At 30.2% G+C, this 15,457-nt stretch overlaps 2 protein-coding genes across 3 annotated transcripts; one reads left to right on the plus strand and one right to left on the minus strand.

Annotated features, from left to right (window-relative positions):
- LOC107063771 (uncharacterized) lies at positions 1–6,998 on the minus strand. 2 transcript variants are annotated; one of them, XM_015315857.2, is made up of 4 exons: positions 6,665–6,998; positions 1,575–3,942; positions 923–1,304; positions 1–835 (listed from the first exon to the last, which is right to left on the minus strand). In XM_015315857.2, the coding sequence occupies exons 2-4, from the start codon at positions 3,353–3,355 to the stop codon at positions 710–712; spliced, it is 2,289 nt and encodes a 762-aa protein (XP_015171343.2). In that variant the 5' UTR covers positions 3,356–3,942; positions 6,665–6,998; the 3' UTR covers positions 1–709. The 2 variants fall into 2 exon arrangements, with proteins under 2 accessions (XP_015171343.2, XP_089033701.1); XM_089177575.1 differs by lacking the exon at positions 6,665–6,998 and adding an exon at positions 6,123–6,658.
- A 3,170-nt stretch (positions 6,999–10,168) lies between these two features.
- Positions 10,169–11,165, plus strand: LOC107063802 (uncharacterized). Its single transcript, XM_089178555.1, has 2 exons — positions 10,169–10,412; positions 10,515–11,165. Exons 1-2 carry the CDS (start codon positions 10,169–10,171, stop codon positions 10,844–10,846), a joined length of 576 nt encoding a protein of 191 aa, XP_089034681.1. The 3' UTR covers positions 10,847–11,165.
- The last annotated feature ends 4,292 nt before the right edge of the window (positions 11,166–15,457 follow it).

Here is a 15,457-nt window from a genome sequence, read left to right on the forward strand (position 1 = left end):
TTGGTTCACAGTTTTATTGTTAACGAATAATTTATATTCCAAAATGCCATAAGATATAAAAAGAAAATTAACATAATAATATAAAACATCTTTGGTACAACTTATGCCGCGAATCTATAATAGCCTCCGTTCGGTATCTTAAATATTGCATATTGACAGAAGACACTTTGTCGAAGTTAATGGAAAGATTCTAACAAAAAAAAAAAAAAATAAAATTAAAAAAATATCTCTTAACAAACATATATAAGTTTTGGCACAGTTATTATGCTGCAAGTGTAGAAGATATTTTTTACAAATTTCGCTATTATCGTATCATTCAATAAAACGTAATAATATAAAAGCATAATCAACAAGGTAGAACTTGACGTAAGAGATTTTCAGTAGCATCAGAAATCTGTCTGTCCTCTCTTTATACGAAATAAGATGATTCCGTTAAAACAAAATTTTAAGTTATCTATAATACAAATAAAAATGAGATAATGTACGCGAAATTTTTCTATGATGTAAGTATGTATGTATGTACACTTTAAAAATTTAATAGAAAAAAAAAATATAAGAAAGAGGACTATTAATATCATTTATCTAATTTGTTTAACTAACTACGAGTTTTAATACCCGTAAAAAGAACTTGATATTTCGGTGTCGATCATTGCTTATTCGAGATTACATTTTTTCATCTGGAATGAACAATATCGAAATACTAATATTGCTACCAGTTCTTATTCTTCCACAAATCTATGAAACAATGTATCATATGATTCAGTTGATCAGGACAATCCGTCATAGGTGTGTGCCCCGCACTTGGAATAGCTTCGAGAAAAGCTTTTACCATAGTCTAAAAGAAGAAACAAACAAATGAAAAAATGAAAGAAAAAAATTACGTATAGATGTATCATTTTTGTAAGTGTTTTAATTAACTAACCCTTTCCATTTGACACTCTTGTACAAGCGATACTTTGTTATCCTTCAATCCATGTATAAGAAGAGAAGGCGTAAAAATTCTTCTATGGAAAACGTAATCTCCTTCAGGCCAAGCCATCCCATTCAAAACGTATTTCATATGAGATGGCCATTGTTCGATTGGTTCAGGACCACAATAAGGATGTTGACGACCTCTTGCGGAATAGAGTATATCTCTATGAAGGCCGCACATCAAAAGTGGTGACAAAATAGCTCTTAGAAAGCATCGTCCAGCACCTTCTTTCGTAGGCGGTGCCAATGGCGTTGGTCCACCACCGGATATTAGAACAAGTTGATGAATATTGCTATCGTATTTGCAAGCCAATGCTGTTGCAAAACTGCATCTGTAAAAGCATAGACGGCAACGTAGATGACGATGATAATAATAATAATGGAAAGAAGAAATTTTCTTATTGCATCAAATGTTAATTTCAATAACCCACGAACTGGCCACGCAAAAATTATTCAAACGTTACATTACATGTAGGTAGTAATTACCTGGTTAACCATGGACGGTATAAAAAGAAAGTTTCTCAATGATGTGTTCTTCTGTATTATGACATTATCTAACATATGTATATATAGAAATAGAAGAATTAGTTAACAATAATTACCCGTAATTATGTGCTATCAGGATACATTTTTGACCTGGTTTAAAAGCGTAATAATGTAGTACCGTCTCCAGATCTTTCAATAACTTGTTAAAGAGATAATCCTTCGACCGATCAGGCGCTGAGCTCATACCATGTCCTAAAAGATCAGGAGCAATGCAAGGATAACCCATAGCTGAAAAATATTCCAATTGATGTTCGAAAATATCTGCCGATGAACCAAACCCATGTAAAAAAACCAACGTTGGTTTACAATTTCTTCGGAATACAACAAAATCGTGCGGATTTTGTTCGCAATTGGACAATATCGTTGATTCGTCCAAGTTAGGCCAATTTTTTCTATAATCCTCCATTTCCAAAGGCATCGTTGTTTCTTTTCTAATATTAATCGTTTCTATTTTTTTATCGTCATTACGTTTAGATCTTCTTTCAATATTCATACGAAACCTTGCACAAAATTTCGTTCCCATCGTTTTATCTTTTTTATCAGGAGTTTCCACATTCTCGTTTTCTAATTCTAATCGTACATTTTCAAATTTCGGATCGTCGATCGAACTCTCTAATTGTTTGATATCCATTACGATTTCTTCATCCTTTGTATCATTTTCATTCATTACAACTACATCATTTAACTTACTTAATTTATTTTCTTCATTATTTTCATTAATTTTTTGAGAAGACTCGTTACGTTTTTCATCATCGTTGTTAGTTCTCAAATCTTCCCAACTAGTTTTCAATGGAGTTCTACCTAATTTTTCATCGATTATTCTTAAGAGAGATTGTTCGAGACTTGGTTCTTGATCAGGTTGAAATTCAATCGTTTCAACACTATTTATACCAGAATCTATGCAATCTAATTGTTCTAAAATGACCTCATTAGAATTAAGTATATAATAATCGCTACAATCGGGATCGTGTGCCGAACCAAGAAAAGCATGATTTAAATATCCACCGCAGCCCGTTGTTTCCACGGTCGTATTTTCATTCTCTTGTCGAATGTTCTGATTATCAGTATGAAAGGAAAAATTAATTTCATTGAATATCTCTTTTTTCTTTGGATTATTTTTCGATGCCAATTCGTCCTGACGAACTATTCTCAATCTGTTCTCCTCATCCTCATTGAATTTAACATTTGTAACATTTTCATTTAAATTGGTAACATAGTTAACCGTATCGTCTAATATTTCTTCGAGCAAAACGTTGATATACCTTTCGAGATCCTTGACTATTTTATTTTTATCTTTGATTTCTTCGTTCGTCGATGGTGTTAAAGGTAAACTTCTCGAAGGATCTGATTCAATTTCATCCTTTGTTTTTCTTTCATTATTATTATCGTGTTTTACGTCGGGTATTTGTAATTTTTGAAGATTAGCCGATACCCTTTGTTCCAGTTCTTCGATATCCTTCGCCGATTTTTCTAAACCTTCGTGAAGACTATTTCTTATACGATTTAATTCCGTCGAAATAATTTCTTCGTCGTTGGTACTCAATCTGCTTGATTGTCGGAAAGAACATCTGCAGTTGTTAGAAGAATGAGGTCTTTTCGACCAGCGAGCAAAAAAATTATCATTTATCGTTTCGGATCTATTGTCATTAGTATTTTCGTAATACCATTCGCCCTTTAAACTTGGCTTTAATACTCTCAACGTTCTACGTGGTCCTACGATGAAGAAATCACAATCCGTTAATTCGACCTTAGCCGGACCAATTCTATTACGATTTTTCCAAAATTCGAAAAATTTCATGTACCATTTTGGCTCGATCGATTCTTCTTTCGTACTCATTATTTCGAATGTTTTCAAATCGATAAGATCATCGTGTCCGATCGTTTAATTAACATAATCGAATTTATTTGACTTTATTTCCACAACCAAATATGAATCTTTAAATTGTATACTTCGTGAACATGAATTTATTAATAATTCATTTAATATACTCTTTTTATGCTACGTCAAACAGTAGGACAAATAAATCAGCCAATCGGCAAAGAGGATTTTTATTCGTAAATGGTAATCGAAATTCGCTTAACGATTTATGTATGGAAGATGATACGTATCTCTCTTAGGCTCTTCCGTTCTTTTGTCTTTCGAACTTTACGATGATGATAATGATTACAATTATTATTATTATTATTATTATTATTATTACAATTACTTAAGTAAAGAAATATTTTCGTAAGAAACGAGAGAGCTTGCACAATTTTTTTGTTCCACGAAGGATATAGAAATTGTGATCATTCGTTCGGAAGAAAAAAAAAGAGAAACTTTTCCTTCTCTTAGCGAAAACGATGATTTTTCCCGATATGTTTTTTTTTTTTAACCTAGATGAAAATTTCTTCTCTCTCTTTTTAATTATCCTGGTCTTCTAAACTCTATAAACAAAAAGATAAACAAAATGAAAAGGATTATTATATATTAATGTTTTTATTTTTGTATTAAAGGCCAATAGTCAATAGAAAACAAAAAAAAAATATAAAAAGATACACTTATTATACTGTCGGTAGGATAATAACGAATGTAAATGAATAGATAATCGTTAGAGTGTATTTCAATGTTTAGTAGCTGTTCTTACAAAGAATCGTCGACTCATCGATATAAATGATAGTCTTTCCTGTTGTGTATGCGTGTGTGCATGTATTATGTTTCCCCGATAGACTATAGAAATATTTCTTGCAGTAGTATTACATTTTCTAACGTTCTCGAGCATCGAGTTAGTTGTTTGTGAAAAATAATATTCATATGCGGACATGCGAATGAATATTATTCTTCACGTTTGTATCATGTTTTAATGTTAATAATAATATTCGCATAATGTGTCTTTTTTTTTTTTTTTATGTGTACGATAAATAATAATCGTACGCGTGAGTAGAAACATTTATGTTAAAGGAAGTTGAAAAATATCGATAAATTACTCAACGAGTGAGTTTCTTTGCTAGCGATAAACTTGCTAAATACGGGAGCATTCAATTTTGTTTTTCTTTTTTTTTTTTTTTTCTTTCTGTATATGTATTAATCATTATTTATACGTTAATTCTATGATGTTTAAATATCGATACTTATTTTTAATGCGCGCGCATGTTAATAGTTACTTACTTTCCTATGTAAATCGATTTAAATTTTAATTACTGATCTTTACATTTAAATTAATTTCTTTCATTTCTTTAGGTTTTCATGAACGATTTCAAATGATCTCTCTCGCGCGTGTTAATTAATTATCATGTCACTTTCTACGAATTTTATTGAAACATTTTTCTTTATTCTATTTCTTTTTGTTTTGTTTTTCTAATTGATAATTTGCTCAATCTAACTGTCAGTAAAACCGGATCAAGATAAATCGATATTACCTGGCAAGAATGTTTTACATAAACGTACGTTGTAATCATATATTAAATACATTTTCGCAAAAGCATAAATTTTTAGAATAGAAAGTTGGAAATCGTATTATATGAACTAACGGTTCTAACGTTCTTTCTAGTGAGAGTCTCGAATTAGTATTCTTGAATTCTTCATATCATATATATTGCGGTTATCAAACATAAATACATGCAATGCAATACATATATATATATATACATACATATAGATCGACTTTCATTTTAGAAAACTTGCGTATCACCAAGATAGAAATCAAAATTAATAATCACAATTAATGTAATTATTAATATTCTCTTTAAGATTTATATATAATTATTATCTTTCTTTTTTTACGAAACTTTCGTAAATTTTACTTTCATTAAAGAAAATTACTTTCTCGTAATATAATAAGAATTATTATTATTATTATTATTAAATAATTTATCGTAAATATTATCATTAATACTTTATTTATGATTATTTTCTAAATGTGAAAATAACGAGTAATTATAATTTATTTTCAGTAAACAATTTTCTTATACTAAGGAATTTTGATTATTTGTTAATTAAAAGATTTAAATAGTTTATGTAAATTGTTTATTTTGATAGTGATATTAAGTATAAAGTTCGAATCTTTGATGCAATATGCCTGTAAATCAGAGTTGCTCGAGTTGAAACGTGCTTTTTGTTCGCAACGAAGAGGAGGGTTAAGACTCTTTGCCCTTCGTAAATGCATCCGACCTTCAAAGCACACTCGTCAGATATCAAAGTTGACCGCTGGGAGCTTTTCTCACTCTTCATTCATCGTCGGACACTTGTTGCGTCTATTAGTGGTTCTCAACTTTAACGAATTGCAAATTATTTACAATTCATAATACAAATATTTAATTTTTTTCTCAATCAAGTTTTATTAAAATACTTTTTATTATTTTTTTTTTTTTAAATAGATCATTATCTTCCTCTAAATAATTATACAAATATAAATATTATTGAAACGTCAAGAGTTATTTCGATGAGAACCATCACGCGACCGGAGTGAAACGCATAAGAGTATTTTCCCTCTTAACTTTCAAAGAAAAAACAAGCATATAAAGAAAGAAAAAGGAAGAGAGTAATAGAGTAACCCTTTTATAATGATTAAGTACTCTTAATAATCTTCTTATCGCTTAAGAAAACTAAAACTTAACCTTCCACACACCTTAAAGACCAGAATGGCAACCATGCCGATGAGGAAGACACAAACATCACTAACGCAGTAATGTAGTATCACTACTAGTAAGTAGTAATAGCAGTAGTAGTAGTAGTAGTAGTAGTAGTAGTATAGTATAGTATATAGTATAACACAATAGAAGTAAAACAATAATCATAGAACTAACAATGAAAGTAACATTGTGTAAATCATGAGTAGTTTACCAAGATTGATGTCACACTGAATCATATGATGATTTAAATGAAATATTATCTACATATAAAATGAAATCATTTTCAAACTAGGACCAATAGACTAACAGAGAACTCTACTTGCGTTTCGTTGAGGAAAAGGCACGCAAGGACAGGCACACATACACACACATACACACACATACACAAACAGAAACACGTAGAATAATAATTTTCTCACTGTTAACGATCGATTGAACGATCGATCGATCTAATAATTAATTTCAATGAAAAACGAAAATAATAATAAAAAAAATCGATAAGTCGATTATATCGTTTGACCAATCGATTGATACTTGCCCTTCGACCACCTACGACGATCTCAGGAATAAGTTTAATTTAATACTTGTGTGTTGTGTTGATTTCTTTTTTTTTTCTTTTTTTCTTTCAAGAACGACAACTATAATTTGAAGTATAAATAATGATAGATAAACCGTTGGAAGTTAACCGCGTCGTAGAGACGTGCCGACTGATTCAACGTCGAGGTAACAGCGCGCATTTTCGTGGGCGTGGAAGCACGGTATCGAGACGGGAAAATTAAGGACGATCGGCAACGAGCCGCGCGCCTCGGGTCACGGCGGCCATTGCGCGTCTCACTTGCTCGTTCTCGCTAATCCGTATTGAACGCGAGAGTGCGCCACCCCACTCTTCGACTTCCCGATGGGCCCCGACTCTTAAACTTCGGTTATCTTCGTAATTCTTCGATCATCTTCGTTTTACCGAAGGGACTAACCGCCAAATTTAAATATACCCACGAATTTAAACGATTTATTCTTTATTTTTAATTTATTAACTTGCATATTCATTATTTTATTAATTGTATAATTGAAATTACAATAATTTAAAGAATAGTTTTCTAATGTTGTCAAATAATTAGAATTACTTTACAAATTTTGTTTAAGTAAGTAATATAAGTTTGTTTTTGTGAAGGTTTTACCTTTCTAAAATAGAATTTTTTAACACTATGAAAAATGATAAAACATATATGAAGTATTTTTCTAATTTTAATTGGAATAAAACATATTTTCATTATTTTTAGCTTATGTTTTGTTTGCTTTTTTTTTTTAAATATAGATGGATATGTACCGAGTATCTAAAAGACGGAGAACTTGAAAGGTAAGTATGGCTCACATCGTTCCTTGGATCGGAACCCGTTACTTTCTCGTCCCTCTTCGCATCGAGGGACTCGATCCTGCCCCTCACACCCCTTCTTCATTCTCGTTTCAGAGTTAAAACTTGTGCTGCTCGGTAAGAGGGAAAAGTGGATTCCAAAATACTCTGGAATTTTGATTATGCAGTAGTCGATTAATCGAGTTCATTGAATTTTGTTTTAAAAGTTTATTTTATATTTTTCTGTAAATTATTGAATATGATCTATCGGTATCGATTACAAGCTCTTCTAAAAAATAATATTACAATTCTGTCGCTTGATATGAAAGGTCAACACGTATATTGGAACTTCCGGTGATCGAACGGTATCGAACAAAAGCCGTTCGAGACAATAATAATTGACATTCAAATAATCTAGAAAAATGTTATCCTAATTCTTGATAAGTTCTAGTTACTATGAATTAACCAATTGAATAAATGCTAAGCTTCAAAATGTACTATACAATTCAAACCGATGATCTATAATATAGATTATTTAATAATTATTCAAACTAAATGAAACACATTAATACGCTAAAAAAAAAATATTTATCAATGAAAAATTAAATATTAATTTTTGATAATAAAATTAGAATAATACAAATAAAAAAAATGGGTTATCTAACTGTTGTCCTGATTATGAAAAGACTTGTTCGGGTTAGAAACGATGTCGTCTGGGACGATCAAGATGTTGATCACGATCCTTGTACCGGTAGGTGACGATTACAATTATTTTCTCTATTAGTACGGTACTTCGAGCCAGATAAATTATAATCCCAGCTCTGTTTTTCCATATAATATTCATTTATCTATTAATTATTCGTCAATACTCGAATTTTACAATTTTATTTCTTATATAATTAATTGCTTTATTATTCAGCAGGTATATAATTTCACGTCAATTAAAAATTATATCTTTATAATATTGTCGAAATTAATGATTTCAATGAAATAATTTTTCAAAGTCGAACTTTATATCATCGATCGATGGATCAATAAGTAATACGTTGCGGTGTGCCAGATTTATCAAATGTAACTTCTGTCATTTCATGCCGTTATATTTTACGATCGAACGATGATCGATCGTTTATAGGCCATCTATGAATATTATCGTTGTCCTCGTTTAACTTCGTAATTTAATATATCGAAGAGTACATTTCAGAAGTATATCATTTTACACAAAGGATTAGAATCATTCTCCTTTCCCTCTTTATTCTTTTACTTTTACAACATATTTTATTTCTTACTAAACACTAGTAATAATCTATAAATAAATGTAAGTAATTGATAATATTCTTATTACTATATTTGTATTTACAAATCGAACAAATCATTTTCCTTTCGCTAACGTTGATCACAATACAAATTCCTGTGCCATTGATCTATATTCGATATTTTAAATAAATATTCTACTTGAGTATTAATTAATGCTTATACGTTGAATGAATTTTCTTGTTCTTGTGCAATAAATAAACAACAGATGTCTGAATTTGTGTTGTTTGAAGGTTTAAGAATGTAAAAATGATAACAAAGAGAAGAAATGTAAGAAATCGATCTAAATTCCATAGAAAAATTAAATTTATTTTGAATTAATTACACCGAACAAGGAATAGTCGTAAATAATATTAAGTTGCATTCTATGCGATCATAAATAAAACAGGAGTCTAATTACCTCTATGATATTTCTTGAAATTCCATCGGAAAACCCTACGGGAGGTAACGTTAGTTATTTCGAGAGTACACACTTGCAGAGTTAGTTTTGCTTGCAACAGTCGTCTTTGTAAAATATACGACGCACAGTGATTTTAATTGCACACTTTGCACGTTAAATATCATTTACTTGTTTTTATATCATAAACGTATTAAAGTATACTATTATCGCATCGTACAGTGTATGTGTACACATTGTAAGAAGTAAAAATATCTTTGGGTTGAGACATCCGATTCTGTGATGAACATTTCATTGATTAAGCGAAAAAATAGAAAAAAATCGAAATAATAAATGAACATAAGTAAATGGTAATAATAATAATAATAATAATAATAATAATAATGACTTAGTATACAAAATTGTAAATATTTTATTGAATGAATGAATTTTTTTTCTTTTTCTTTTTCGTTAAAAGTAATAATATTAATTTATAGAAATAAATGAATAAAACGTTTGTAGATAAGTTACGTAAAAATATTTTCAATTTGATATCGGTTGAAGATGATGTGGCAAGCATATAGAATTTGCAAGAAAGAGTAGAAAAGGTGGAATGAGAAAAGGGGTGCAGTAGAAAAAAGTAGAAGAAAGAAAAATAAAAAAAAAAAAGAAAAGAAAAAGAAATAGAGAGGAAGAGATTAGAAGTGGAATTTATGCTGGGCATTGCACGATAAGCAGTGCAAATTTGTTGTCGTCGTCGTCGTCGTCGTCGTTTGAAAGGTAAAAGTGAAAAATTAAGGTGTTAAAATATTAGCAAAGAGCGCATATAACCTTTTTTTCTTGGGTATATCATCATACGGTGTAAACATTTCTAAGGTTCTGACAGGTAAGTACTGTATGTTGTACTCGATATGGTGCCAGCGAACTTTGTTTAAACAGTCTCGAGTTAAATACACGTATAAAGGGAGAAGTGAGTCTAAGTTGCAAGCCATTGCGTTAAAATCACGATGGCGAATAGTCGGGTATTTGTACTTGTGCCTTTAATAATCGTTACATTTTTGAGTGTCGTTTGGAATGAATCATATTTGGTTAAAGCCGAATTCGATGTTATTACTACCGAAGAAAATACTACGGATGAGGAAAATTTAATGATCGAATGTCAAAATTCTGATTACAGGACATATATCAAATGTCTAAAATATAAAGGAAACAAAGTGAAGAGACATTTTCCTGAAATATCAACGGAAATAGGTAGACATTCTTCTTTTTATCTTAAAAGACAAATTTCATTATTACTTATATAAAATAAGAAAGATTAAGATTATTCTCTGAAATATTTGTTCCTTTCATTAGACCATGAATGTATGGACAAGTGTGTTAAAAACTGCAGAACAACAACAATACCAATTCACGATTGCAGTTCAAAATGCTCTCATTGTATAAGAAGAAGGAAACAGAAAACTCAAATCATTACGGAATACGAGACCGAGTGTATAGAGGGAGATTGTGATAAGAAAGATGATAAGCCTCCTGTCGTAGGCATGGCTAATATCACCACTAACATGGTTATTAATAATGTTATTCGCACTGATACAGATGGAACTTCGGATTCAACGACTAAACCGCCCTATCCCCCTACTCCTTTCCCTCCCCATCCCCATCCCCCCTCCCCATTTCCCTTCTGATTGCAATTGCACTTGCTGTGGTAAGTAAATTTTTATCGAAGTTTACCTCTTGTCTTATTTTCATTTCAAAAAGAATATTTAAGATTAGATAATGTTCATAATGAAATTTTTTGGTTGAAATCAGATAACTGTCCACCATGTCCACCATGGTGCTGTCCTCATCATTATAATCATTTTGGAGGTTTTTATGGGGGCTTGCAATTATCTTTGGTACCACAATTAAATTTGGGATTAGGCCTTAGTCCATCGTTTAATTGTATTTATCCATATCATTGGTTTTGCCATCATCGTTATCATTACCATAATCCAATACCGTCATCAGGAATAGATTGTTCTGGATGCCAGTATCCAGTTAATCAATACAGATGTCACTCATCTTGTTATGGATACGATTCATATGGTCCACGAATGAAAAGAGAGAAAACACCTTGTAAGAGTCCCTACTGTGTTGGAGGAATTTAGATTTGTTTCGAACAATTAATTATGTCATTTATAATAACAAAAATCACATAAGTATGATCTTATTTTTGAATGCAATCATCGTAAGTTAGAATAAATAATAATTGTAAAACTCGGTAATACTGTCAACAAGATAACATTATATTTTTCTATTTCAGCAACAGAATGAATCACTATGCTATCATATTATCTCAATAAGAATAGGAAGAGATGTCAGCATTACTCATTTATTTGTTCAATCATTTAAAAAAAAAAAAAAAGGAAAAATATGCGCTTTAGAATTAAACTTTCTGTATATTATGATTCACGTTGTAATATCTAATCGGAGTCCAATATTGTACTAATCATTTATATTATAAAATATGTAATAAAACACACATTATAAAGAATGTATTCATTCAATTAAATCGTTAGATTGGCGATGTAATAAAATAATTTTTATTGCAATCGCGTTTGAAATAAAGTTTGTGCCCCTGTAAGATGCAATTCTCTCGACAACTCGAAAAGAATAGTTGCGGTGAGTGTAGGTAAAAAGTTGGTATCAAGAGATAAAGGCTTAATATCGAATTAAATAAATGTATAATTTTTATGGATAATAATCGTTACGTATATACTTATAGATAGTAATTATTCTAACTAACATTTATATATAATAAATGATTGATAAACTTGTCAAAAAAATTATTTTTCTAAAAAATAAAATTAATTTGATTAGAATACGAATTATTTAATAATAAAGAGATGAACTATCAACTATTTTTTAGTGTTTAAACAATTGTCTTATCAGCAAAGTATGTGGAAATTTAAAAATACTAACACACATATGCAAGAACTGTCGTTGTACGTAAATAGAATACATAAGAATAGTACGTTCCTCTTCCTCCACATGCTGATTCTCCATCCTACACGTGAAAAGGCTGACCTTTTAGTTAATTTTCTCAGTTTATTCAACGTGTAATTTTTATATAGTTATTTACTAATCCACGAATATCTTTCTTAGAATAATTAGCTTACCGCGAAAAAGAAAACTAGGAAAAAGATTTTACGAGATTCCTCGTGTATTTTTTTTTGTTTTTTTGTATACAATTTATTCATGGATATTGATGTATTACAAATTATGCAAAGTTCATTGAATTTTACATTCGTGTCGTAATATTGAAAAAAGAAAAGAAAAGAAAAGAAAAAAATAAAATAAAAAAGAAATATTGAATTTTCGATCGAAATAATCATCTTGAAATTGTTTCTCATTACGTTCCGATGACAATCTCATAAAAATCTAACAATAAGCTTCGAATATTTGAAACACTTGTTGAATATTAGTATAGCCATTTTGTTTATCGTTATAAAGAACGATACCGTTGTTTTAGAAGAATAGAAAAAGATGGCATTAGTAAGTTTAGCGAAGATACTTAACGCTTAACTGTCCTCGTACAATTAGACCCCCTATGGAACAGAAGTAAGATCGTCTTGACAACTATGACTATGACTACGACTACGACAACGAAGATGAGGATGAGGCTGATGTCAGGTGTTAGAGAACAGGTGCTCGAAAAACAGAAGCGTATATTTCGTTCAGGTGTACCGCAACGAAATGTTCCGCCATTACGTTTTACGACGGCTAAGAAACACGAGAAATATTGCTTCCGAGTCTCAGATCTTTCTTTATCTATCTTTTTCTCTATTTATATTTTTCTTTTCTTTTCTTTTTTTTTTATCTAATTTCTTCCACGAGAACAGCTGAAATTGAGATGACTTTTACGTGGAAACATAATGAAATAATCTTTAATGTAATAGAAATAAAATAATACGAGAAAGTTTGTTAAATTTTGAAACATATTTTCATTTGCATATGTCAGAAATTATGAAATTATTAATTAATTATAAAATTGAAATATTATATGCGACACGTGTTACATTATAAAATAAAAAGATAAATCAAAATAGAAAAATAAAAAAAGGGAAATGTACAATTGTCTTTAAATAATTACAAAAGAAATTTTTCGAACTATTAATTAGTATAAATAAAAAGATAAAGAGAAAGGAAAGGATATCGATAGTTCGATTCTTGATGGCTAGAAAAGGATTTGATCGCGCTTCCGAAGCACGCGAGTAGGAGAAACGGGTTGGCATTCCCACGGCAGGATGCTACAACCACTTTCGCTATTATTCAACTTTATCCGACGTATTGCGAAAGGTAGGTAATAGGTTCACGTCTGTAAAGATATTTTCGATTGGGCTGCTTCAGAGACGTTACAATCTTCTTGTCAGCCATTAATATATCCAAGTCACCACTCTCTATCTATATATTCTTTTTCTCTTCTATTCCCTTTCTTTTTCTTTTTCTCCTTTTCTCTTTCTCTCTCTTTTTTTTTCTAATTTTTTTCCCTTATCCAAGAATAATAAAATTAACTACGTTATTCTTCGTTGATATACAAATATATCGATTATTATTTCTATTTCTCTTTTTTTTAAATTTTATTTTATAATAATAATAATAATAATAATAATAATAATAATAATAATAATAATAATATATGTTTGCACGTGTGCAGTAAGAATGCGAACGAAGAAACTTGAAGAAAAAGACATGGGAAAAGATAAAATTCTAATTTCACGTTCGACAAGCGCATCATTGAATTTTACCCAAAGGAGAACACGTGAATGTTTGCACGTACATGTGATATAAATGTATATATGTACGTAAGCATGAATGAAATAACTTGTAATGACTAATGACAGGTAGGACGTCGCGTCGTGCAGCACTTATTTCACGCTTCGCCATTATCGATAGACGTTTGTAACGAGCGTGAAATCGAGCAGACCCGCAAACGGTAGCGCGACTGACAAATCGACTCATCATGACCACTATCTTCTTTTCCTATTTTTTTTTTCTTGTTAAAAATTTTATCTTTTCGAATGCACGGTTCTCTGTAGCGTTTGCTTTCATAAATGATACGATTGGATTAGTAATTCGTTCTCGTTGTACTTTCAAAGATATGAATTAACTTATTTATTTAAACACAGACACACACACACACACACACACACACACATTTAACCATAATAATAATTAACTATAATGGTAATTACGAAAATTTATTTAAATGAGATAAGTGGAACAACAATATGACAGTAACTACGAATTTTATTATACTTATTATCCTCATTATATATATATATATTTTTTTTAGGTAGATAAATGCTTGGAAAAGGTTTATTTTTTTATTTTTCTTGGATTAATATTGTTTCGTTTAAATAAAATATTACATATCGTTTATTATTATTATTTACTTTTCACTACGAGCAACACGTGTTTAATGTACATATGCAACAAACACGTGCATCGTCAGGTGCACATACACGTGAATTCATTAAGTATACCTTAGACTTTGTTGTAACATTTTCTTTGAAATACACATATATTATTATAGATAAGTTGAATAATAATTGACGTACCTATGTTACACGTGAAAAATACTTCATACTTTTACAGTATATTAGAGATAAGTTTAAATTGATAGTTTTTGTACAAAGTTCTATTTTTGTGAAATCGTATTATTCATTGATTATTCTTAAATTAAACGAAGATTCTTAAATTATGATTTCTGTTTCTAACGTCAAACCATTTGTATACGGAAGTTGGGATAAATATCAATTTGTGTGATGATGTTACAATGTATCGTTAAGAATAAGGAAGAAAAAGAGAAAGAGAGGAAAAGAAAGAAAGAAAGAAAAAAAAACCTACGACGACAACTAGCAAATAGTCTCGACTATGTCATCGTACACAAGTTCCTTGGACGATAAGAATTTATTTATTCAAGGAGGCGAAGTTACAGACCGGACAGCGTGGGCTGTATCGTCTTACCAACAATAGGCGAGGAATAACATCCTCCACTTGCAAAAAGAAACATACAAAAACATAAAAAAAGATAAAGAGAGAGAGAGAGAGAGAGAGAGAAAGAGAAAATTCATTTCTACTCGCAACAATTGGCTTACGTTTTTATCTTATACAGAAGCTCGCTAATGATCTCCTTAACTTCATTTTATTTTTCTTCTTCTTCTTCTTCTTCTTCTCTTGTACCTTTATTTTATATTCTTAATCTTCTTCTATTTTCTTTGATCAAAGTTACGTGAGCAGTTAAAAAAATCTGT

This window comes from Polistes dominula, unplaced genomic scaffold, assembly GCF_049000335.1.
Source record: "Polistes dominula isolate Pdom_NZ unplaced genomic scaffold, Pdom_raw_medaka contig_373, whole genome shotgun sequence".
NCBI classification, from domain to species: domain Eukaryota; kingdom Metazoa; phylum Arthropoda; class Insecta; order Hymenoptera; family Vespidae; genus Polistes; species Polistes dominula.

Excerpts from the sequence above, each read along its gene's own strand:
- LOC107063771 (XM_015315857.2), bottom strand. The coding sequence starts at position 3,355 with ATGAGTACGAAAGAAGAATCGATCGAGCCAAAATGGTACATGAAATTT. Across the intron at positions 1,305-1,574 it reads CTGATAGCACATAATTACGG|ATGCAGTTTTGCAACAGCAT; the intron begins GTAATTATTGTT and ends ATGCTTTTACAG. Across the intron at positions 836-922 it reads AAGAGTGTCAAATGGAAAGG|ACTATGGTAAAAGCTTTTCT; the intron begins GTTAGTTAATTA and ends TTCTTCTTTTAG.
- LOC107063802 (XM_089178555.1), top strand. The coding sequence starts at position 10,169 with ATGGCGAATAGTCGGGTATTTGTACTTGTGCCTTTAATAATCGTTACA. Across the intron at positions 10,413-10,514 it reads TGAAATATCAACGGAAATAG|ACCATGAATGTATGGACAAG; the intron begins GTAGACATTCTT and ends TCCTTTCATTAG.